Below are 26,035 nucleotides of genomic sequence, written 5' to 3'. Positions count from 1 at the left end.
TTTAACTTTGAATTTTAACTTTAGACGATTCTATCAGAACTTCCCATCTCAAGTAACCCTTGTCTCTTAGCTGTGATGTGATTGAAGACACCCAGAACCAATGTTCTTCGTTGGCAGAAAATAAAAAGAAAAAGAAAAGGCAATTTTTTTTGTGGTCACTTTGTTATAGTAATAATAGGGTTGGTCAACGTTACAACTCACGCTGTTAGCTTTCATGAACAGCACCTAACTGGATAGAAAGTAACACGTGGGACAAAAGCTTGGGCACTAGGCACTAACAACATCATTAAGCTCTGGTTTCTTGGCCTCTCTCTGAGTGATCTAATTGGCCCTCCACCAATTTTAGTCTTTGGCCCCAGAACTACCTTGATGAAGGGCAGCCTGAGATAGCCCCCCCCATCTTGTATTCTTGTTTACTGTGAATGTGAAGGAATGCTTCTATCATTACAAATTCAGGAACCGACCATCCTTCTAGGTCTCCCCTTGTAAAGCAAATCCCTTTCGAAAGCAGAAAACTGGTGAAAACCTACCTATCTCTGACTGTCAATAATAACCAAATCCCTTATTAGCCAATGCTTTAAAAAGAATCTCCAAAGAAGCTCTAAGAAATCTAAGAGGAAAGTATGTTTTTGTAAAGTAAATAAAGCTAATCTGTGAGACTTATTGATGGTGTCCTACTTTTGGACTGGTAGTATGTTATCCTCTTTCTAGGGTCCTCCCCTCTCTCTGTCCACACATTTCGAAATTCCCTCCAAGCCCAATGACTTGGTCGCCAGTAATACACCACCCTCACCCCAATTTTACTAATAAAATCAAACTGCAGTCGGTTGGTGGAGTTTATACTTAAAGCCCACAGCTTTCCAAACAAAATAAAAACAACTAAGATAAGCAAGGAAATGGAAAAAGATATATTTTATTACTAACCTATTACAATGACAACAATCACCATCCGCTACAAAGGCAACTTCGAGTGAAAGATAGCACCACCACAAAGGCAAAAAACATGAAATTTACAGTTACTAAACAGTGATTGTCAATGGATAGAAACAGAGTACATTTCGTCTTCGGTAAAGATTTACTATTAATAGGCATACTGTACAAATATTTTTGAGCCGCTAAGCATCTTCATTATCACTCATACTAGGGCGGGTATCAAGGTAAAATTCTGACTCAGCTCCATCAACGATCCTCCCCCTGTTTTGGTTAACAGACAAAAATACAACAGAAAACAAATTATTTGGTGTGTGAAGATCTAGAAATGAAGGAGAAACAATTTTAAACCAAATCAATGAGCAACCTCACCTTTCCAGAACAAACTTCCCTTCTTTGTACTTTTGGCTTTTGTCGTGTGCTGCCTCCTGGATGTGATAATGGAACAAGTAGGGACCAGGAACCATGATAAAAAGCTAGAGGTCTCCAATACATTAACATCATTTACTCGTTTAAGAGAAGATATAACGCCTATGGCTATGGCACATAACCAAACCACTTTTTTCTGCTTTAGCCACATGGTTTTTGTGTATCTCTCTTAACTTAAATAGATAATTTAGTAAAAACACAAACTATTAAGAGAACTCACATATTTCCAGCCAACTATTTGTCCACAACAGCAACAAAATATATCTGCTACAGTATGCATTCCAGAGAGCATCATTCTTTCTTCTTGGGCCCCCACTATGATATTGACCCTGAAGCATTTCAAACATAAAATTAAGTATGAAGCAGATAAATCTACTCTTTCAAAGCTCTATTCATAGCTCAATGTAGATGCATGCAAGAGTTTTGGTATTGGAAATGAAAACTCAGTTTTATTTTATTTTATAACTTTGTTTTGGTTGGGGAGGCATTAAATTCCAATTCTCACTTGAGAAAACAGACGCAAAACTCAATGCAGTGGTTGTCACAAAATACCAAGGAAATTAGTGCAAAAAATTATTATGATCATTACTACATACATGCAATTTGGTGAGTTTATCTTGTAGCACAGTGCACAGAAAACACAACCACAAGACCACCTGTGAAGAAGCCATTTAATTAATTACAAGAGAAATCTCATTCCCTAGATTAATATTTTTCCAAGTCAAATAAGGGAGGCCATGGGATTTGGGGGAGAGTGACAAGTGATTAAGGTGTTGACATTTGTTGGAATTATATGATAAAGCTAAGAAGCAGTTAGGGCATCGTTATTGTAACTTACAGACTATTGTTTTCTTATTAACGATATTATAGTGAGTTGTTTTTTCATCAATAACCTCAAAATTTATTAATAAGAGCAAATATTAGCAAGTACAAAGCATAAAAGTACAGAACAAAGACTGTGAGAGATAAAACCTCTTATCTCTCCCCAAAATGCCCCATCTCCCTTACAATTGTGCTCAAAACAAAGAATCTCTCCCCACACCCCTGCTTGGCTCATCCACTACAGAATTAGCACTCCGCTTGGGCCCTAGACTTACTCCCATGTCTCTACTCTCTAGTTAACCACCTGATTCTCTTCCTGATCTTATACTGAGTTTTGTTTAGAAAGTTTACAAGTATGAGCAACTTGGCGTCCATATCCATCTGGAATTTATACTCAATCTTCTACCTCTTTCCTCCACAACCGAGACCTTTAATCAATATTACTTATTCCACCAAGGTTTCCTTACAAAATTAGTGAAAAGCGCTTCAAGACGAGTTTGTATGTGTTCGTGTGTTTTTTTTTTTTTTTGGGGGGGGGGGGATATTCATGGCTGCAGGACCCCAACAGAAGTGGGGTAGGGGGAGAAAGATTTTACATGCTTCCTTATCATATCAACAACTTCAACATAGCATAAGTTGGGAAATGACCACAGATAACAAGGTTAAAAAGCACCCTATTGGGCTATCATAATCTACTAAATCATTTAATCCCAGCGCTAAAGTTTTAGATGCAAAATTTTTTTTTTTATCAATAACACTTTCATTAATTCACCAGTAGAAAATTTACAAGTGGAAGACAAACACACTTATCTTCCAAGAGTCACAAAGAGCTTCAAGAAAGGAAAAAAGAAAATACAAAGACACTAACATTACAGCTTAGCCCAAAACAATGAATCCCTTTCTGCCCCTTGTTTAGCTAAACCGTCAGCTAGGGAATTAGCAGATCTTTTAATCCAACATGTCTTAACTTCCATCTCCCGCACCAGCCACTTGAATTTCCTCTTCTCATTATTATACTTCCATAAATCATTTTTATCTTTAGTCAGCCACCCTATCACCACCTCTGAATCCCCTTCAATTATAAGTTTCTTGATGTTCAATTCCTTAGCTTTCCGGACTCCTTCCATAACTGCACAGATTTCAGCTCTAAGAGAGTCACCCACTCCAATTGGGCCTAAGAACATAGCAGAGATTACCCTATTTTCATCCCTAAAAACACCCCCGATCCCCGATTGTCCCGGGTTTCCCCTACTACATCCATCAAAGTTTAATTTCAAGAATCCACTAGGTGGGGGGGTCCAAGCCACACTCATTACTGACTTGGTCTGCGTGCAATTTGCAATTTCACCCCACTTCCTCAACATGTCATCCACAGTGTAATCTGTGAATATTTCCAAAGATTTCAGTCACTATACCGCCCTAAAATGTATGATAGCCCTCAGATCTGCTATTCCTCTCTGAGTTTCTGAGAATATCCTGGAGTTTCTTTCTTCCCACAGTGTCCAACATACTGCAGCCCTTAGTCCTCTCCACATTGTCCTTCCCCTTTTTAACTACCACCTGAAAAAGGAAGGGGAGAAAAGGCCCTGCATGTCTGATGGGGGATTCCAAATGCATCCAAATAAGGAGAAAGCTCAATCCCACAATGACCTCGCGAAGTGGCAAGACACCATTAGGTGAAAACCAGTCTCCCCATCTGCTTTATACAGAACACACCATTGAGGTGACAAGCAAGTATTGGGTCTCTTCTTTTGGAGTAAATCACCAGTGTTGATTCTTTCCAGATAGGCTTCCCAACAAAAACTACCAACCCTAGGAGGTATAGCTCTGCACCAAACCTCACCAACAGGGAAAGGGGACAAGGTAGGACTGGTGGACTGACTTAAGACTTTGAAGAACGAAGCACAAGAGAAAATGCCATTGGGGGTAGGTGTCCAAATTCTAGAATCCACCCTAGTGGGGTCTAAGACAACGTTATCAAGAAGTGCAAGAAGGCTCGAAATACAGTAGAAGTCTGAGTCCCTCAAATCCCTTCTTAGACCCAAGTTCCACCCAATCCCAAAAGTGGAAGAGGGCGGGGTGGTGAAAGACGAGATCGGCTCATTTTTCAAATCAGAAAGAGCATACAAAGACGGAAACTGATCCTTTAGAGGGGCGCTCCCCAACCAGGTTTGTTCCCAAAATTTTATGGAGTTACCGGAATTCAAGTCATACCTGATATTATGGAAGAAAACTGGTAGCAGGTCATGAATGGCTTTCCAAGGAGAATTGCTTGTGATCCTAGCTCTGATTCCAGCGTCCCATCCATTGTGCTCCAGCCCATGTATACTTGCCACTATTCTAGCCCATAGCTTCTCCTTCTCCATAGGAAACCTCCACAACCACTTCCCCAACAGAGTCATATTCCTTCTCCTAATACTCCCAAGCCCCAAACCACCACACGACTTACTCCTACACACTATTTCCCAGCTAACTCTATGATCCCTCTTCTCCTCTCCCGGCTCCCACAGGAAATCTCTCATTATCTTCTCTAATCTGTTAGCAATCTTCACTGGGATTTTAAACACCGACATGAAAAAGATGGGTAAGTTTGCAAGCGTGGCCTTAATTAGTGTAATTCTCTCACCAAGAGAGAGATAGTTCTTTTTCCAGGATACCAATCTTTTTTCAAACCTTTCCATCACTGGGTTCTAGAAACTCTCTTGTAGAGAAGATGGGCCGAATGGCCCATAGGTTGTTTATTCTTTCTTGTTATTTATGTTTCTTTTCTGTAATGGGCCTTATTCTGGGCCCATCCTGTCTATATTAAGTTCTTTGTAAATTCTTGCCCACCTAGGGGCCTCCTTGTAATTATTCAAATATATCTTAATAAAAGAATGTTAGGGTGCTGAGAGAGAGGTAGGTTCGAAACTCTCATTCTCAGACCCTCATTGCTGAACTCTCAAGCTCTCCTCTCTTCAGTTTTCTTCATGGTATCAGAGCATATCTGAACCTGAATATCATAGGGCTGGAAGCTTAGTCACATACTGCCTGATTCTTGGAGGTCAGTGGATGAGCCCAAGACTAGAATCTCAACTGTGTTTGGACTGTTGAAGCTCGAACTGTAAGTTGTGCTCAGTTTTCTGCTCTGAAGTTCGACTGTGTTTGGACTATTGAAGCTCGACTGTGTTTGGACTGGTTGTTCTGTTTTTGAAGCTCGACTGTGTTTGGACTGTTGAAGCTCGAACTGTAAGTTGTGCTCAGTTTCTGGTTGTTCTGTATTATCTTCGACTGTGTTTGGACTGTTGAAGTGTCCGAAAACCCTAGCTGTTCTGTACTACCTTCGACTGCATTAAATCTGGTTTAACCCAGAAATTTCTGGGCTGTTTTTCTCTTCTTCTTGGACTGTTAAAACCTGCCGAAACATCCTTGTAACAAGGTTGTGTATTGTTACTCATATTTTTGCTGTTTTAAGGGGTTGTACGAACTGTTTTTGGGGTCTTTTCTCTTCCTTGACAGTGGGGCTGTCTCTATTGCCCACACTGTGTTTGTGAAAAGGCATGCTCAGCAATATCGATTGGTATTTACTCTTCTTGGCTGAGTGCACAGCCTTGAAAAGGTACTTCGGCTGAGTGCACAGTGCCTAGGAGTTTCTGATTACTTCTTGAAGGCTGAACTCAGTATATTGTCTTCTTGTGGTCGGCTGAACTCTGTTTAGAGTGTTTACATGATGTACTCCTCAGAGTTTGAAAACAAAAATGGTGCTGAATATGGACTGGTTCAGGGAACTCCAAATGATTCCTTATTGACTGTGACCACAGTTAAACTAGATGGAACTAATTATCTGGCATGGTCACAATCAGTAAAGATTCATGTTTGTAGTAGAGGAAAGTGGGGATTCATTTCCGGAAGTAAGAAGGCTCCCCCAGAAGATGATCCATCCTACGAGAAGTGGATGCAAGAAAATTACACAGTCATTGGGTGGCTTGTGAACTCAATGCAGCCGCAAATCAGCCAACACTACCTATGGATGAATTCAGCAAAAGAAATTTGGGACAGTGTTGCGGAAACCTATTCACAAAAACTCAATGTGGCCCGGGCATATAAATTGAGAAGGTAAAGAATTTAAGACAAGGGGAGAAACCTCTTGTTGTATATTTCTCAACCCTAAAGTCCTTATGGCAAGAGATTGACCTAATAGAAGTTTTACCTTGGGACACCACCAATGATGCAAAGACCTACAGAAAATTGGTTGAAAGGAACAGGGTATTTGAGTTCTTAACTGGACTAAACCCAGAATATTCTTTCCAAGGAGTGTGTCTCTTTGTCACAAGCTTATGCATTGGAGAGTAGTGAGAGCAGAATGGCTGTTCAGGTTCAAGGGGCTGATATGAATGATCACTTTGCCAATATGGGGATTAAACCCAAAGGGAATGCTGGAACTTCTGGTGGCATAGGAAAGAAAGAAGTTATATGCGAGTACTGCAAGAAGTCAAAGCACACCAAAGATAAGTGCTGGAAACTACATCCTAATCTTGTTCCCAGTCGGTTTCAGAAAAAGTATGATAGTAAAAGATCAAGAAGTGCAAATGTAGCTGTCGGGCTAGATAGTGAAGAAATGTCTGCTTCTGCACAGTTGGCAGCCATGAGAGCAGAATATGAAAAGTTTGGGAAGATGATCAGTCAGTATTCTTCTATTGCTTCAGCATTTGCTCATTCAGGTATAAGGGCTTCTGCCAATCATGCTACCACTTCAGGTAATCTCAAGATCCCTTGGATTATTGACTCAAGTGCTTCTGACCATATGACCAATCTTTCTACCCTATTTGTTTCATATAACTTGCTCCCTGGACGTGATAAAATCACTTTAGCTGATGGTTCACTTGCCCCTATCTCTGGTAAGGGAACCATCAAGGCTACGGATTCCTTGTTCCTACCTTCTGCCCTTCATGTACCTAAACTAAATACAAATTTGTTGTCTGTAAGCAGTTTAACCAAGTCACTAAACTGTTGTGTAACCTTCTTTCCTTCCTACTGTGTTTTTCAGGATCTGGAGTCTCAAAAGGTGATTGGGAGTGGCCATGAGGCGAACGGAATATACCTGCTTGATACCCCGAAGCAATGCACTGATCATCTTGGGAATGCTGCTCTTGGATCTGTTTCTTCAGAGTCTGTTAGTCGGATTATGTTGTGTCATCGTCATTTTGGTCATCTGTCTTTTTTTGCCTTGAGTCATCTTTTCCCTGAACTGTTTAAGGGAATTAGTTTGTCTAGTCTTCATTGTGAGTCTTGTGAATTGTCAAAGCATTGTAGAAACAATTATCCTTTGAGTAATAAAAGATCTTCTTTTCCTTTTAATATTGTGCACTCTGATGTGTGGGGGCCTTACCACTTACCTTCCATGGGTGGCTATAAATATTTTATCCTGTTTATTGATGATTTTTCTCGGTTCACTTGGATATTCCTGATGAAATCCCGTGATGAAATTCCAAGACTTGTAAGACAATTCCATGAATTTGTTTTAACCCAATTTGATACCAAGATTAAAATCTTCAGATTTGACAATGCAAAAGAATACTTTGAGAAAAACCTATCCTGCTATCTCTCTGACATGGGGGTTATTCATCAAAGCTCATGTGCTAGGACCCCAGAACAGAATGGGGTTGCTAAGAGAAAAAAATAGGCATATTATTGAAGTTGCAAGAAGTATCTTATTTGCCTCACATGTTCCTACCAGGTTTTGGGGTGATGCTGTTCTTACTGCTACCTATCTTATAAACCGTATGCCATCCAGGGTTTTGGGGTTTAAGTCTCCCTTCAATCTTCTTCATCCAGACAATGACCTTTTTCCTGTTCCTATTCGTGTCTTTGGCTGCACCTGTTATGTACATGTTCCAAGTGTCCAAAGGCATAAATTTGAACCCAAAGCTCAAAAGTGTATCTTCCTTGGTTATTCCCCCACACAGAAGGGTTATTGTTGTTTTGATCCAAAGTCTGGCAATCGGTATGTCTCAATGGATGTCACATTTGATGAGCTTTCCCCCTTTTATGGTTCCTCTCCAGAAGGGCATTGTCCACAGGGGGAGGATTTGTCACAGGTGTTTGCTCTTCCTCTTCCTGTTCCTGTTGAGTCTCTTGATGTGTCTGCTTCTCCTTCAAATGCATCAAGGGTGGATCAATCGTTCCTTTCTCTTTGTCCCAGTACTCTACCTCCTCGTCCTATCCTCAATCCCAAGGTGTATCAAAGGCAAAGATCCAGAAATGTGCAGGTTGTTTCTCCTACAACACATGGGCCTCATACACTTCCAGTCACAGAAGAGACAACAGGTACTGTTTCAGCATCTTTGGATTCATCCTTCCCTGACCTTGATATTCCCATTGCTGTTAGGAAAGGAAAACGGAAGTGCACTGCACACTGCATTTCCAAGCACCTTTCTTATAGTTTGCTTTCACCTCCATACTTTGCCTATCTCTCTTCTGTTGCTTCTCATCCTATTCCCAGGTCTGTGTCAGAAGCTCTTAAGATTCCAGAGTGAAGGGATGCTATGAGATCTGAAATCGATGCCCTATACAAGAATGACACATGGGAAGTGGTGGATTTGCCTGAAGGGAAGGATCCAGTCGGTTGCATGTGGGTCTTTACTATCAAATACCAAGCTGATGGCACTATTGAAAGGTACAAGGCCAGGCTGGTTGCAAAAGGCTATACACAGGCATATGGGATTGATTATTTAGAGACCTTTGCACCTGTTGCCAAGATGACATCTGTGAGGGTTCTTCTATCTTTAGTTGCTCACTTTGACTGGCCCCTTTATCAATTGGATGTGAAGAATGCATTTCTGAATGGTGAATTACATGAGGAGGTTTATATGTCTCTTCCTCCAGAGATGTATGGAACTGATATGAAAGGGAATGTATGCAGACTGAAGAAATCTCTTTATGGACTAAAACAGTCCCCTAGAGCATGGTTTGAGAGATTTAGAACAGCACTTGTTAACTTTGGTTATGTGCAAACACAGTCCGATCATACTCTTTTTGTGAAGAGGAGTGGACCTCTGGCAGTATACCTCATTGTGTATGTAGATGATATTATAGTGACTGGTAATGATGTTTCAGGAATTCATGATCTAAAATCTTTTCTCCATACAGAGTTTGAGATTAAAGATTTGGGGGACTTGAGATACTTTCTTGGTATAGAAGTGGCTCGATCCAAGGATGGGATTCTTATCTCCCAAAGGAAGTATGTTCTTGACTTGCTCTCCGAGACTGGAAAGATGGGTGCTAGACCAGTTGCTACTCCTATTGATATGAGTCATAAACTCTCAGCCTCAGAAGGGACATTGTTAGAAGACAAAGGAATCTTTCAGAGACTTCTTGGGAAACTTTTGTATCTATGCATGACTCGACCAGATATTGCATATGCAGTCAGTTGCATTAGCCAATTCATGCATGCTCCCCGAGACGCTCTATGGCAGCAGTAGAGAGAATCCTATGTTATTTGAAGGGCTCCCCAGGAAAAGGTATTCTGTTTTCCAAGCATGGTCATATGAAACTTGAAGCCTACACCGATGCTGACTGGGCCGGAAACATTGATGACAGAAGATCTACTTCTGGGTATTGCAGCTTGGTGGCTGGTAATGTTGTTTCTTGGAGAAGCAAGAAACAATCGGTTGTTGCTCGGTCCTCTGCTGAAGCAGAATACAGGGCCATTGCACATGGAGTTTCTGAATTATTATGGCTAAAATCATTGATGGAAGAACTTGGAGTTGAATATGACAAGCCAATGATGTTGTACTGTGATAATCAAGCTGTCATCAACATTGCTCACAACCCAATGCAACATGATAGAACCAAGCATATTGAAGTTGATCGACACTTTATTAGGGAAAGGATCTCTTCGGGTGAAGTGTGTCTTCCTTTCATCACATCTGAAGGACAGTTGGCAGATTTTCTCACCAAAGGCATTCCCAAGGCAAAACTTTAGCATGATACCAGCAAGCTTGGCATGATTGACATCTATGCTCAGCTTGAGGGGGAGTGTAGAGAAGATGGGCCAAATGGCCCATAGGTTGTTTATTCTTTCTTGTTATTTATGTTTCTTTTCTGTAATGGGCCTTATTCTGGGCCCATCCTGTCTATATTAAGTTCTTTGTAAATTCTTGCCCACCTAAGGGCCTCCTTGTAATTATTCAAATATATCTTAATAAAAGAATGTTAGGGTGCTGAGAGAGAGGTAGGTTCGAAACTCTCATTCTCAGACCCTCATTGCTGAACTCTCAAGCTCTCCTCTCTTCAGTTTTCTTCATCTCTCTCTTGGGATTATCACCTAATGGTAATCCTAAGTAATTCAAAGGCCACCCCGAAACTTCACACCCCAGCACTTCAGCACTCTCCCTGATCTCTCCCTCCTCCAAATTCACCCCCACTACACAGCTTTTCCCAAGGTTAACCTTCAAATTGGACATTTGCTCAAACAGTTGTATCACCGACTTTAAGTTCCTGATAAACCTCACATCACCGCCTTCACAAAACAGAATCGTGTCATCAGCAAACTGTAAGTGAGTGAGGGGGGTTTCCACCCTCCCAACCCTCCAGTCTCTAATGAGCCCCCTAGAATCTGCTCTGTGAATCAGTTTCCCCAAAACCTCCGCAATTAAAATGAACAAGAAAGGAGAAAGGGGGTCTCCTTGTCTTATACCCCTACTGGCTGGAAAGAAATCTACCACTGTCCCATTCACTAGCACCGAATAATGACAATTCCGGACACAGCCCATGATCCACTTACACCATCTAGCCCCAAACCCGAATTTAGTTAAGACTTTCCCCAAGAACTCCCAGTCCACCAAGTCATAAGCCTTTTCCAAGTCCAGCTTACAAACCACTCCCTTCTTCTTATCCCTCTTAAAGTTCTCCACACTCTCATTAGCAATTAAAATCTGACCTATAATTTGTCTTCCACTCACAAAAGCTCCTTGATAGTGTGCAATGATATCTGGCAGTACCTTCTTCAGCCTCAAAGACAACACTTTTGCAATGATCTTATACAAGCTATTAACCAAGCTTATTGGCCTAAAATCCTTCGGATGGGATGCATCTTTCTTTTTTGGAATTAAGGCTATAAATGTAGAGTTCACACCCGAATTGACAATTCCTCTCCTGAAAAACTCCTCAAACACCCGCAAGAGATCATCTTTCAAGATATCCCAACAATCCTGATAAAAAGCCATTGTGAACCCATCCGGCCCTAGAGCTTTTGTTCTATCCATAGAAAACACAGCCTCCTTGATCTCTTCTAGATTAAAGCTTCTTTCCATCATTCTCCTGTTCTCCACCCCTACATCTGGCCAATCCAAACCTTCTACCCACACCCTTCTACTCACAGGCCTTCTTAGAATAGATTTGAAGTGCTCCACACAGGCCCTGGCAATCTCCTCTTGCTGTACTAACTCAACTCCATCTACTTCCAATTTGGAGATAAAGTTCTTCCTTCTCCTGTCATCTGCTAGAGAGTGGAAATATCTAGTGTTTCTATCTCCCTCTTGCAACCATTTACACCGAGATTTTTGCCTCCAGCTAATTTCCACCTTTTGCAGCCAATCCTCTAACTGTCTTCTCAATTCTCTCCTGAGGTCATTGTCTTCCTCTCCAAATTCTCCCCTTTCCTCTTTAAAGTCAAGACTTTCAATCTTCTTCATCAAGTCTCCCTTTCTTTCTTCTATCCTCCCGAACTCCATCAAATTCCACTCCTTGATTCTTGCTTTCAAGAATTGTAGTTTCTTATGGAATCTCATCCCCTCCCACTCCACTAGCGGGTTACACTCATGCCACCACTCCCTCACTTTGTTAGGAAACCCTGGATGAAGTAACCACATATTTTCAAATCTAAAGGGGGTAGGACCTCCACACCTTCTTTCCTCCTTACATAACACTATGGGCCAGTGATCCGAGGTCACCCTTGGGAGAGCTCTAGAAGCCAAGGTTCCCCAATGTTCTTCCCAATCCAAAGAGAATCGGAATCTATCCAACTTAGAGCAAATGGGTCTAGATTGGAGATTTGACCATGTAAATGCCTTATGTGCTAGGGGAATCTCTTTGAGCTCAAAGGCATCCACAAAACTATTAAACTTCCTCATGCTTTTTGTCACCCTTTGGTTAACCGTATTGGACTCCTCCGAGAATCTAATCACATTGAAATCTCCGCCCATGCACCAAGGCTCATCCCACAACCCTCTAACATCAGCCAGTTCCTCCCACAGCTCCTTTCTCTCTCTGTAGTCATTCGGTCTGTAAACATTTGTGAGCACCCACATATAATTATCCTCTTGCTGCTTAAACTTCATGGAAACCGAGTACTTTCCGATCAACTCCTCCAGACCTTCAACCACATCCCTCTTCCACATTGTTACAATCCCCCCAGAAGCACCCCACGATGGAGCCACCACCCAGCTAATCCACCTGGCTTTCCATACACTCCTTGCCCACTTGTCATTAAACTCCATTCTCTTAGACTCTTGCAACGGCACAATGTCTGGGTCATACCGTCTTATTACCTCTTTTATTGTTGCTCTCTTCTTCGCACTCCCAATTCCCCTCACATTCCAACTAAGAATCTTCATTCCGCTTCTTTTTTTAAAAACCCCTTGCCACCTACCCACTACTTTCCCCCTTTCCTTCTATCTCCTTTTACCTCGAGCTTCTTGTCTCCTTCTACATCTCTCTTTAATCTCTCTACTTCACTCAACCTCCTCTTCTTAGTTATGATCTGCATCTTCCTCTTTTGTAAACTTTCTTTCAACTTGTAGTTTTAGATGCAAAATTAGATAGAAGCATTTCAGTTAAATATTACAACCTTCACTTGCCATAGCATATTTAGCCCCAGTTGTTAGGTAACTACCTAACTCAGGGCTTTTCAAGGAAGCCTGCCTCCTGAAACGAGAGAGAGAGAGAGAGAGAGAGAGACTGAACTCCCAAAATCAATACCTCCTCTTCTGGCTTCCTTTCCTTATTTATAACACTTCCGTTACAATTCTGTTATATCAGCCTCTCCACTTGTCCAGTTTGTTATTTAGTTTGTTCGAGTGGTTGGCTATCAGTTACATTACTTAAAGGCTGACATGACCTTTTCTTGTACACTTGTCCCTCTATTCCCCTTATTTGTGTCTTAACAGTCCCTCCCTTGAAAGCGACATTGCCCTCAAGGTCAAGATGTGGAAATCTATTATGTAAGTCCAAGTAAGGTTCCCAAGTTGCATCTTCAAGTGGAAGACCTGACCATACCACCAATGCCTCTGGTTCGATGTGATTCCCTTTGCGTATCCACCTGAAATCTGTTATCTGGGTGGGCTCAGTTTGAACTTGGCTATCTTCCGAGAATGATGGGAGGGTGATTGTTGTTATTGCTCCTGTTTTTGGCCATTTCTTTAATAGAGATACATGAAATACAGGGTGCAATTTTGATGTTGCTGGAAGGTCAAGCCTGTATGCCACAAACCCAATGCATTCCACAATCCGAAATGGGCCGAAGTACCTTGGACTCGGTTTGTTCCACCTGTGGCCTGCTACTGAAACTTGCTTGTATGGTTGTAGTTTAAGGAAGACTTGCTCCCCAACCTGGTGCTGGACGGGCCTATGCTTTCTGTTGTAAGAGTCTGCCATCCATTGTTGGGCTCGACGGAGGTGGAATTTGAGCTCTTGTAACACCTTATCCCGCTGGAGGAGTTGGTCTTCCACTGTTGCTACTGCTGTAGACCCTTTCTCATATGGGAGTAGGGGAGGTGGGTTCCGTCCATATAGAGCCCGGAAGGGAGTCATTCCTGTTGCACTGTGATACGTGGTATTGTACCACCATTCCGCCCAATGGAGCCACTTGAGCCACTGACATGGCCTATCCCCTGCATAGCACCTTAGATAGGTTTCCAAACTCCGATCGACCACCTCAGTTTGCCCATCTGTTTGAGGATGGTAGCTGGTAGATTTGAAGAGTCACTCCCTGTAATCGAAAAAGTTCTGCCCAGAAACAACTCATAAAAATTGGGTCGCGGTTTGAGACATGCAGTCGTGCCACGTCCTTAGTAAAAATCTCAGCCACCATTGAAGCTGTAAAGGGGTGGGAAAGAGGGAGAAAATGGCAGTATTTGGTGAATCTGTCAACTACGAGAATGACGGGCTTGCCATCGGAAAGGGGAAGCCCCGTTATGAAGTCCATGGATATATCCGCTTCACACTTGTGTAGGAATTAGGAGTGGTTGTAGCAGACCTGCTGGACACTGGGTATCAGCCTTATTTTTTTGGCAAATAACACATTCGGCTATGAATTTTTGGACCGAATTCCGCATGCCTTTCCAATGGAATTGAGTGGCTAGTCTCTTGTAAGTGCGCAAAATCCCTGAGTGTCCTCCTGCTGGTGATGAGTGGAACAATTCAAGAAGTTTCTGAATGGGTTGAATCCTGTGGTATCACCATTTGACGTTTATACAACAGCAAGTTATTCTCCACTGTGTACCCTGGGTGGCTGGTAGGGTCCTCTTGGACCTGTGAACACAACTTGCTCAGTTATGGGTGTCTTTCAGCTTCTTCCCTTAACTGACTCATGAAGGAACACGTTGGGCCCGTGAGAAGTAATGGAAATAGTTGTGGTTGGCGTGACAGTGCATCTGCCACCTTGTTAGTGTGCCCTACCTTGTATTCAATGACATAATCGTAGCCGAGTAATTTGGCTATCCATCGCTGCTGTTCTGGGGATAATAGTGGCTGCTCCAACAGAAATTTCAAGCTATGGTGGTCAGTTCGTATGATGAACCTCCTCCCTAGAAGGTAGGGGAGGTAGGGTCACCACCGCTGAACTGCGAAAACAATTGCTATCAGTTCTCGTTCGTATACTGACTTGGCCCATTTTTGTGTTGTCAATGCTTTGCTGAAAAACGCTAGTGGCCTTCCTTCTTGCATGAGAACCGCACCCGCTCCTTGGCTTGACGCATCACATTCAATGATGAAGTCCTTTGAGAAATCTGGAAGTGCGAGCGTCGGTGGGGACAAAACAGTTGTTTTGAGCGTCTCGAAGGCCTGTTGGGCCTCCCTAGTCCAGCAGAACCCATTCTTCTTAAGTAAACTTGTCAAGGGGGCAGCAATCAGTCCATACCCTCTGATGAATCGCCGGTAGTACCCTGTTAGGTTTGGGCCAATTTATCATGCTTGAGATCTTTTCCGGGTCTGCCGCTACAGTGCCGTTTTCGACTACGTGCCCCAAGTAGTGTACTTGCTCTGATACCAACTTGTTAGGTAACTGCCTAACTCAGGGCTTTTCGAGGAAGCCTGCCTCCTAAAACGAGAGAGAGAGAGAGAGAGAGAGAGAGACTGAATTCCCAAAATCAATACCTCCTCTTCTGGCTTCCTTTCCTTATTTATAACACTTCCGTTACAATTCTGTTATATCATCCTCTCCACTTGTCCAGTTTGTTATTTAGTTTGTTCGAGTGGTTGGCTGTCAGTTACATTACGTAAAGGTTGATGTGGCCTCTTCTTGTACACTTGTCCCTCTATTCCCCTTATTTGTGTCTTAACACCAGTCAAAGCAATTCCATAAGATGAGTAATGGAATCAGTCCCTCAGAATGAAGTGCAAGTTATAAACCCAAGAGAGATTAGCTGGAAACATTCTTTAATTCTACTGGAAGCATCTTGGCTTTCAAATGGTGTGGCACCTAGATCCAACATTGTCAAAAGTCATAGAAGAGGCTACTTATAGAAATTTGGGGCACCTAGGCAATTGTCCAACAACTTAAATTGTATATAGCATATATAGTAAATTCAAGTAATTGATAATTACAGACCTTTTTTATGGGTACAGAGAGTACCAAAGAAAGTATCATTTGGTGAAGTTGAAGATAAAAAAGAAAGGATGATGCTCAGTTGGGATTTAAGCAAATGAAAAAGAGGAATGCCACTCTCTTAGGGAAATGGTTGTGGAAATTCCTTACAAAAGTCTGATATTCAATCATCAAAAGAAAATGGTTTGATGCATGGAACTCATTTCCATCTAACATTGTTACTTTTAGTGAACCCTTGGAAACCCATTGCTGGAATTCTAGAAACCTTCTTCAGATTGATAAAATATGATCCAGTGTCTGGTCATAAGGTAAAGTTATTGGAGGATCTCTGATGAGAAGTCAGAAATTACCGACTTCACCCTTTCTTTTTCCTATGCATGTCTACATTTTTTCCATATGTCTTGTTCCTCTTCTGGGTTATCTTGGGATTTGGGTTTCAAAAGAGATATTAGATAACATCAGAATAAGGATGTGGTTTACCTCATTGATTTTTATTTTTTCTTTTCAATTTTTGGTTGGCTTTTACCTCATTGATTTGTTTAAGGGAGATTTATCTTGAACCAATGAGGATAACAGCATGATAATTTCAGATAGCAATGGTGCCTTATTGTTGATTTTCCTTTTTTCAAGGTTTGCTTCCGAACCCTCTCTTACTTGAGGCTTCGTTAAATGTTGTAGGTTAGAGCATATTCCACCAAAAGTAAGAGCTTCATATTCAGAAGTGACTCTTGAGTTCATTAACACTTGTGAGATTCACCAACTTAGAAGAAAGAAATGGTATATATCTCCAGTTCTCCACATGTCTGCATCCTTAGTAAGAAGAATCATGAATTTATCCATCAGCAGACTTGCTCTTTTGCCATTGAGTCTTGGGATTTAATACATGCCCCAATTCGGTTCCAATGGCATCCTCCTGGCAATCAAAGGCACCTCTCAGAGCTGAGTTGATGGTTTGGGTTTTGAGTCACGAGTCCTTTGGGCTATTTCATTTTCCACGTATGATGGATGAAGAGGCTGTCTTTTCTGTGTTTCTATTATTATAAATGAATTGTTGTCGAGTTGATTTGATCTTGTAATTGATTAGAAAAGCATATATCACAGACTCAAATAAAGATACAATTATGTGTATGAATACTCATACATTAAGTGAAGCTACCTTCCTACATTTCTAATGAGGTTCAATAAACATTTCTCTATTTTTTCCATTAAATGCCCTCAGAGATGACAAGAAAGGTAAAGAAGGCAACATTTTAAAATATTAATTAATTTTTTTTCTCTTACTACTTTCTTGATGTGGCCAAAGCCTTCCCTTTCCAAAATATCCACAATCACATCTCTCCTCTCAGTCAAGGTTCAAAGTATCAATATCATACATCTGATTAGGTGCGTATTGTATCAGCTTTTAGGACCACCAATACACATAATACAAAGATTTACAAGAGTTCCAACTTTTTAAAACTCTAATATGTGATGTGACAGGTTTCCTGTCAAATCGTCAGACCAAAAATTAAAATAATAATAATAGTATTTTGGTGAGCTGAAACTCCCGATTAACAAAATTTGTATATCAAGAGTATTGTTACTTTGAACCATTATCTCAGTTAATAGTGGATTCCTACACATATGTCTCCCATAACAGCATAATAAACCATAATTAGTGCCTCCAAAATAAATGACAAAATTGTAACAAATAGAAAAGAAAGGAATGGGATGAGGTTTTCCTTCCCTAGCGGCTGGTTGGAGAACTTGTGTCATTGAAAGATCCGGCAGTGTTATTAAGTGTCAACAAAGTGTCAATGTGACAGGCTAGTCAATTGAGGGTCTGATCAACGGCATCCCTGACTGACTAGTCGGTCAATCCTCGTGATACGGTCACCTCGGACAACTAAGGATCAACTAGGTAGACTAATAATTGATTAATGACTAGTCAACCTAGTCAATCACAAAAATCATTTTAATGTTTTATCTATTTATTTATTTTTACATCTCTAATTAATTGAAATAATATAGAATTATTTTAAATTTTCTTCCAAGCAGTGGTGTGTTGGTACGGAATTTCCACAAACAAATGGCACATCAAATAGTCAAGATTGCACTCTTTCTTTGAAAAAAAGGCTATGACTCCCTGTCTTAGCCTATCCAATCTAACTTTTTCTTTGTTTACAAAACAAGGACTGTATACTAAATGTTCATATCATTCTTTTCTTCCATAATTGTAGTCTATATTAACTTATCTAGGAGACTATATCAATATCTCGCATTTGAGCATATCTTTCTATCAATTAATCAGGACCTAGGCACCAACTAGCCATCACATCAACTAGATGGGCCAAAACAACTAGTCATCGCTTCAACACAACAGTAACACTGAGATCCAGTTGAATACTTGAATCAATGGAAGATAAGATTCAATCTACTGATCAAAGAAAAAAGAAGATACAATCCATTTATTTGGAATGAATTACACTTGTTGACTTGTATTTAAGTTTTACATTTAAATTTCATCTTTTTTAGCAATTCCCTTAATTCTTCTTGATTAATATAATTTAGCTATTGTTTTGGGTGTAGGAAATACTATAGATAAGCATCAAACTAAATTCATGGCATCACTCTTGGTTAATATTATTTAGACTGAATATTAGATTATTGTTCACTTTTGTTTCATGGTTTTACAACTTGAGATAAATTTGAACTGAGGCATAGGCCTTTAAAGTTGGAGAAGAATTAGGAGAAGAAGATCAAGGAATTGATTGCAGAAGAAGGAAGAATGGATCACAGATTCTTTGAAAGAATGAATCCAGGGGCAGCACCCCCTCTCCCAATCACCCACCTATTCTGTCAGTAGTGATTTAGAGAGAAAAAGAGGGGGCTCTAATCCAGTAGTCAGTTAAACCCAAAATAACATAATGATGATTGTCGTCACATTTGGGTGGGGAGAGAGGAATTGTATAGTGGCAGTGCCATGCCATTACAATGTTCCCTGTTCTTTCTTAACCCCTATTTTTGCACATACTGTAGAACTTTTTGGTCTATTAGTGAAATATAATGCTACAGATCAAACAAAAAAAAAGGAAAGAAAGATAAAAATAATAATAACCACATATTTCATGAGTGTTTTTCCTAGTTGCAATCTAAATGAAAACTAGTTTTCATATTCTATGAAATAAATTTAAGAGATGGCAACAAATTGATATAATAAACTTGAAATTATGATCATCAATTTTCTAACTTGTGGCTTGAGATATAGTTTCCCATGCTTCAATGTTCCCCATGCATATCAATTAATCTCTATTATCTCTCAGAACATTGGACTAAAACCTAAGACCTGAGAAAGGATTTGAAATCTAAACTCATTTGGATACACTTCCAATAGCTACAGAATCAATTGTTTCAAAAAATAAATCATGAAGGGCAAATTTTCAGTATAATTAGTTAATAACATTTGAAACTTAAATAGTAAGGCACACTGGAATTCAAATAGTAAGGTGTATATCTAGAGCTACACATTAATTATGTTAAGTTGCATAAAAATAAAATCAGAACTTAAATAAAGAAATAAATAGGTGGGAGTTCAACTCTATGAAAAGAGCACACAGCAATCAAGAACATGAACATAAGAAAATCATAGAGAACTCACACAATATTGAAAAGGTATGCTTTCCCTCGACGGCAATGGAAAGACTGGCCAAAGAATAAATATGCAAATTAGAGTCACAAACTATAAATAGATCACTAATAAGTAATAATTTCACCAAAACAACCTAGACAGAACACTGCCTGCATGAAATTAAACGAGAAGTTTCAATGCAAGAAGAAGGAATGCAACTTACGCAAATCTTTAGAAATGTTCCATGTTGCAAGCTTTCTAATAGTCAAGCCTTTGTCCACCAATTCTTTGACTTAACTAGCCATAGTCCATTGCATACATATACAATTCCTAATGTACCTGAGCTAGTCTAGCTAAATATCTGTGTCAGATCAAAAGCTAGCACAATTTTCTTTCTTTCCTTTTTTCTATGTATTCCAAATTCTCTTAAACGACCCTAATTTCCAGGTCAAGCTAGAGACTTACAAAAGAATACAATAGAGGAATAGAATTTATATAGCCCACACTAAATTGTTGAACAAGGACAAAAAGATGACTATGAAATACTTGCCAATAAGTTGACTTCAAATTATGAGGCTAAATAAGGTATTTTTCTCACTGAAAGGATCCACCTTGAATACTACTAATGGCATAAGGAAAATGTTAGAGGATTCATGAACATTCGAGAGAGTTCCTTGCCAGCTGGAGTTAGTTACAAGACTTCATTCCATGTGTATTGAATCTGTATATATATCTGTAATTAATCAATGAATTCATTCTTGTCTTCTTGATCATTGAATACCATTTTACATGGTATCAGAGCACGGTGATCCCCAACCGTCGCTTCCCTTGTTTTTTTTTCTTTTCTTTTTTGCCTCCTCTGTTTCTTCCTGATCGTCGACACTTTCACTGGAGATTCAGTCATCTACCACTATGGAAACCAGAGAGAATTCTCCTTACTACTTACCTGCGCCTGATACTCCAAGAGCGGTTCTTGTTTCTTGCCTCCTCAATGGTGACAACTTTCCAATGTGGCAACGAGCTATGACCAACGCACTGCGGGCAAAGAACAAATTCTCTTTCGTCGATGGTTTGCTGCCCAAACCAGTAACTAGTTCTCCAGATCTGAATTCATGGATCAAATGCAACTCGATGGTGGTTGCATGGATCTTCAACTCACTGACGAGAGAGATTTATGATAGTGTAGCCTTCATCAAATCAACCGCAGAAATTTGGAGAGAGCTTTAAGAAAGATTTTCGCAGGGAAACATCCCCCGAATATATCAACTAAAGCGAGATTTAGCCTTGTTGCAGCAAGGTGATCTTTCTGTGAGCAGCTGCTTTACAAGACTAAAGACATTATGGGACGAACTCAGCACTATTACAGTATGTCCTAAATGCACCTGTGGAGAGGCCAAGGTTTTCTTGGCAGAACGAGACAGAGAAAAGCTTCACTAGTTTCTAATGGGCTTGAACGAATCTTTTAACATAATTCGTTCAAGCATCCTCGAATCGGAGCCCCTTCTGTCCTTGAACAAAGTGTACGCTCTCATCATACAAGAAGAACGTCACCAACAACTCTCAACTGTTCGATCTTTGCAACCTGAAGTGGCAACGTTAGCAACAGATGCATCTAAGGACAAAAGCATGGGAGCTCCTCGATCCAAGCTTTGATGCGATCATTGCAAGCGCACCGGCCATACGAAGGATAGGTGCTATGCCCTTGTAGGTTATCCACCTAATTGGAATCATCGTCCAAATAACAAAGCTTCATCCTCTATTGGTGACTCTTCAAAGAATACAGGAGCAGCTTCTTGTGTTTCCAAAGACACCAAGGAATCTGTACCTGTCACTAATCACAGTTCTCCAGTGGTAGGCCTCACCATGTATCAGTATACGCAGTTGATCTCTCTTCTAAGCCGTGAACCATCTGAATTTGCAGCCACCGTCTCGGCTGGTAAGCCTCCTTCCTCTAATCTCGTAGAGTGGATCATCAACAGTGGTGCTTCAAACCATATGGTGTCAAATGGTTCTCTGTTAAGCGCACTGTTACAGCTACATCCATTCGGCTCCCAAATGGATCCCTTACCTGCACCAATCATAGAGGCACTGTCACCGTTGGATCCCACATTCTTGATAATGTTCTACATGTTCCTTCCTTTAACTGCAATCTTTTATCAGTCAGCAAAATCACACAACAGCTGAACTGTGTGGCAATTTTTTTCCATCCTTCTGTATTCTCCAAGACCCACACTCCAAGACCGTGATTGGGTGAGCTCCAAAATGGACTGTATTACTTCACTTTCCATTCCAGCGCCAACCACTCACAAACTGCTCATTCCACGTCTGCCATCAGTTCCACACTTTGGCATATACGCTTAGGCCACGCCTCACAAGGCCAGCTTGCTCTCATTCCTAGAGTAGATGACCACACGAGATGTACGTGGGTCTACCTCCTAAGAAATAAATCTGAGGCTGGTCATTTTCTTGTATCTTTCTGTGCTATGGTGAAGAGACAATTCAATACTAATGTAAAGCAAATACGCTCTAATAATGGTTTGGAGTTTCTCTCAGGGCCTGTTCAACAATATTTTTCACAACAAGGTATTTTACATCAGACCTCATGTGTAGATACACCCCAACAAAATGGAGTGACAGAACGAAAACAACGCCATTTACTAAAAGTGGCCCAGGCCTTGAGATTTCAAGCTTCCCTCCCTCTTCACTTTTGGGGGGAATGCATACTTACAGCCACATATATAATAAACTTACTACCCACTCCCTTATGAAGCCCTTTTCCACCAACCACCCTCCTATCATCACATAAGAGCCTTTGGATGCCTATGTTATGCTCAAATTCGTCCTCGGCCTCATGAAAAATTTGCACATCGGGCTACCCCTTGCATTTTTGTGGGTTATCCACACGGCCAAAAGGGGTACCGGGTTTACTCTCTTGACACACAAAATATTTACTAGTCATGACATCATATTCTATGAGGACCGCTTCCCCTTCCAGCATGGCCTCTCAACCATCTTCCCACATCACCAATCTATTCTTCCTTTATCTACCTTTGATGATTGTGACTATCCTAGCCCACCCCAACCACCCACTCAGCACAATAATCCACTAACTAGCACTGGTGCGCTCATAAACACCAATCCTAACACCACATGTCAGCTCACCCCTATTGTTGACACATCTGAACCCATTAATCAGCCCAACACTTTGCTTCCCACTAGCTCTCGGCCAAAACGACACACCACTATTCCCGCACATCTTCAAGACTACATTTGCCAACTTCCCCCTTCCATCTCCCAATCAAACTAAGCCTCCATTGAAGTTGAGCCCAAATCCTATTCTCAAGCTGCCCGGGACCCATGTTGGCGTCAAGCTATGGTGGATGAAATCGCAGCACTTGAACACAATAATACTTGGATCATCACCCCTCTACCTCCTGGCAAATGACCCACAGGAGCTAAATGGGTTTATTGCATCAAATATAAGGTTGATGGAACCATAGAGCGCTTTAAAGCGCGACTTGTTGCGAAAGGCTACACCTAGGTTGAAGGCCTCAATTACCATGATACTTTCGCCCCTGTGGCCAAACTTTCCACTGTTCGTTGCTTACTGGCTATAGTTGCCATTAAGGGCTGGGATCTCCATCAATTGGACATGAATAATGCCTTTCTTCATGGTGATCTCCATGAAGAAGTATACATGAGTATTCCCCAAGGTTTTGACTCAACAAATCCCACTCATGTTTGCAAACTACAGAAGTCACTCTATGGCCTCAAACAGGCCTCTCGCATGTGGTTCGAGAAATTTACTCAAACACTTCTTTCTTTGGGGTACTGTCAATCTTCTTTGGATTATTCTCTATTCACATACAGTTCTAGGAATTCTTTTGTTGCTGTTCTTGTATATGTCAATGATGTCATTCTCACAGGAAATGACAATATGTGCATTCTCTCTCTCAAGAAACACCTTGATGATCATTTTGGCATAAAAGACTTGGGTTCACTCAAATTTTTTCTTGGATTAGAGGTATCTCAATCAACTTCTGGAATTTTCCTCAATCAACACAAGTAAGCGCTTGACATTCTTCGAGACACCGGTATGACTGAATGCAAACCTTGCTCCACACCCATGGAGCAACAAAATCATTTTGTTGATAGTTCCAGTGCCCCATACTTCGATCCAGCTCCAGTATAGAAGACTTGTTGGACGGCTTGTGTACTTAATAGCCACTCGTCCAGACCTTAGCTTTGTTGTTAATTGCTTGAGTCAATTTATGCATGCTCCCAAGCAAGAACATTACAATGCTGCCCTTCAAGTGGTGCGTTACATCAAAGGCACAATATCTCATGGCATCTTCTTCTCAGCTTCTAGTTCACCACAGCTTCATGGTTTCTGCGACTCTGATTGGGCGAGCTGCCCCCTCACTCGCCGCTCCACCACGGGTTACTTAACTTTACTAGGAGACTCCCCCATCACTTGGAAAACCAAGAAGCAACATACAATCTCCCGTTCATCTGCAGATCTACTGAAGCTGAATATCGAGCCATGCCCATCACAACAGCTGAACTCATCTGGCTAAAATGTCTCCTTGCTGAAATGACAATTACTTTGTCTGAAGCCCAAACACTCCACTGTGATAGCAAGGCCACCTTGCACATAGCAGCCAACCCTATGTTCCACGAGCGAACAAAACACATTGAAATTGATTGTCACTTTGTTCGTGACTACATACAATGCGGTGATCTCATGACTACTCATATCTCCAGTGCCTCTCAACCAGCAGACCTCTTCACTAAGGTTGTCTCCACAAATCGCTTTCTATACCATTTACTGAAGTTGGGCATCCGAGATGTCGGATGCCCCAACTTGAGGGGGGGGGGGGGCTAGAGGATTCGTGAACATTCGAGAGAGTTTCTTGCCAGCTGGAGTTAGTTACAAGACTTCATTCCACGTGTATTGAATCTATATATATATCTGTAATTGATCAATGAATTCATTCTTGTCTTCTTGATCATCGAATACCATTTTACAGAAAAGAAATGCCGGAAAGAAACTTAGCGAAAACATCCACATATCAAGCACAAAATTGAAAATTTCTCACTTAGCGAGAATGAAATTCATTAATGTCACCATCCTAGAGTCCCTCGTTTGATAGATAAAGTAAACATGAAAAGTGAGAAAACCGAGCTCTTTCAATCTCATCCGTTGTCCATTTTTTAGCCTATTCCTAGTTATGTTGACCTTAAAGCCTCGGCACTGCATTTCGTTCCAAGTTATTCATCTAACAGACTTCCAGAATCTATTCGAGCTATGTGGGCATTCTCCTAGTCAACTCGATATTATTTATTTTTATTTTCATAATTTGGTAGTCAATTCATTACTTGGAAACATAGATTGTTAAAAGAAAAAGAACCAGGTGAGATTGAAAAGGGTGAAAATAGGAAAGAAGAGGAAGAAAATACCTTGGAGACGAGATCATCGGCGAGAGCCAAGTGACTTCCGCAGAATTTGCATTTATAAACCCTACCATCCAGCTCCACTAGAAATATTCTTCCCATCTCCCCTACTGCCACCGAATAACAAACAAAACCCAGTCATGTAATTGGGAAAAACAAAGACAATAATAAACAGAACCCACCGCTGAGTAAGAAGGATAAGTAGAAACCAATCAAATCAGACGAGCCGTTTCGAGAGGAAAGAAAAGAAACTAACCTGCGGACGATTCAGTGGTCAGAACTGGATGAAGATTTGAAGAAGAGAAGGAAAAGGGAGAGAATCAGCTTGGTTGGGTGATGTTGGACGTTGGACGCGGCTGGCTAGCACGCTTGGTTCCTGGTGTCACCGCTTATATGGCTTTCATCTGGGACTGGGACGATGATGATGATGATGATGTAGTATCAAGCCGTTGGATTGCGCAAGATGTCTAAATGGTCAGGACTGTGGAAACGAGGTTGTATTGACTCAGCAACGGGTTAACAAGGTTTCAACTGACTCAGTGTTGGACTAAGTCGTAGGATAAAATGAGCGGGGGGGGCTATTGAGAGATCACATCTAATCCCCACATGGTGCCGCCCCACAACGCCCCACAGCACATCCCCGCCGTTTATTGAGAACATCTTCCGATGATATACCAGAACCGATGAAATGTTTCCAATACACGATGAAGATGTATTGTACGGCGTTGTGGGGAGGAGATGTGAACTCGGCTATGGACTTCCAGAGTGGGGATGAATTGGGTATTTAGAGATTTTCCCCCAACAAAATTAAATTATAATTTCTGCTGAATTAACAACTTTCCACTATTTCAAAGTTGGTTTTGATAAATTTTGAGAATTATTAATTTATATTAAATTAATAATTTTCCAAAACTCCCAAAACTTTTATTAAGTTAATTGTAATAATTTTTGTTTCTAAATATTAAACTACAATAATTTATGTAATTGTT

The 26,035-nt window shown here is 40.9% G+C and overlaps 1 protein-coding gene across 2 annotated transcripts; it reads right to left on the bottom strand.

The window, feature by feature from the left end:
• Positions 1-897: 897 nt before the first annotated feature.
• LOC104608168 (Yippee family putative zinc-binding protein) lies at positions 898-25,546 on the bottom strand. 2 transcript variants are annotated; one of them, XM_010274063.3, is made up of 6 exons: positions 25,303-25,546; positions 25,053-25,156; positions 19,623-19,666; positions 1,580-1,688; positions 1,303-1,406; positions 898-1,194 (listed from the first exon to the last, which is right to left on the bottom strand). In XM_010274063.3, the coding sequence occupies exons 2-6, from the start codon at positions 25,146-25,148 to the stop codon at positions 1,116-1,118; spliced, it is 432 nt and encodes a 143-aa protein (XP_010272365.1). In that variant the 5' UTR covers positions 25,149-25,156; positions 25,303-25,546; the 3' UTR covers positions 898-1,115. The 2 variants fall into 2 exon arrangements, with proteins under 2 accessions (XP_010272365.1, XP_010272366.1); XM_010274064.3 differs by having other exon boundaries at positions 1,303-1,358; positions 25,303-25,482.
• Positions 25,547-26,035: the final 489 nt, after the last annotated feature.

The sequence above is a fragment of the Nelumbo nucifera genome, chromosome 1, assembly GCF_055504915.1.
Source record: "Nelumbo nucifera cultivar China Antique chromosome 1, China Antique-T2T, whole genome shotgun sequence".
NCBI lineage: Eukaryota > Viridiplantae > Streptophyta > Magnoliopsida > Proteales > Nelumbonaceae > Nelumbo > Nelumbo nucifera.
This window is presented reverse-complemented; position numbering and strand designations above follow the sequence as displayed.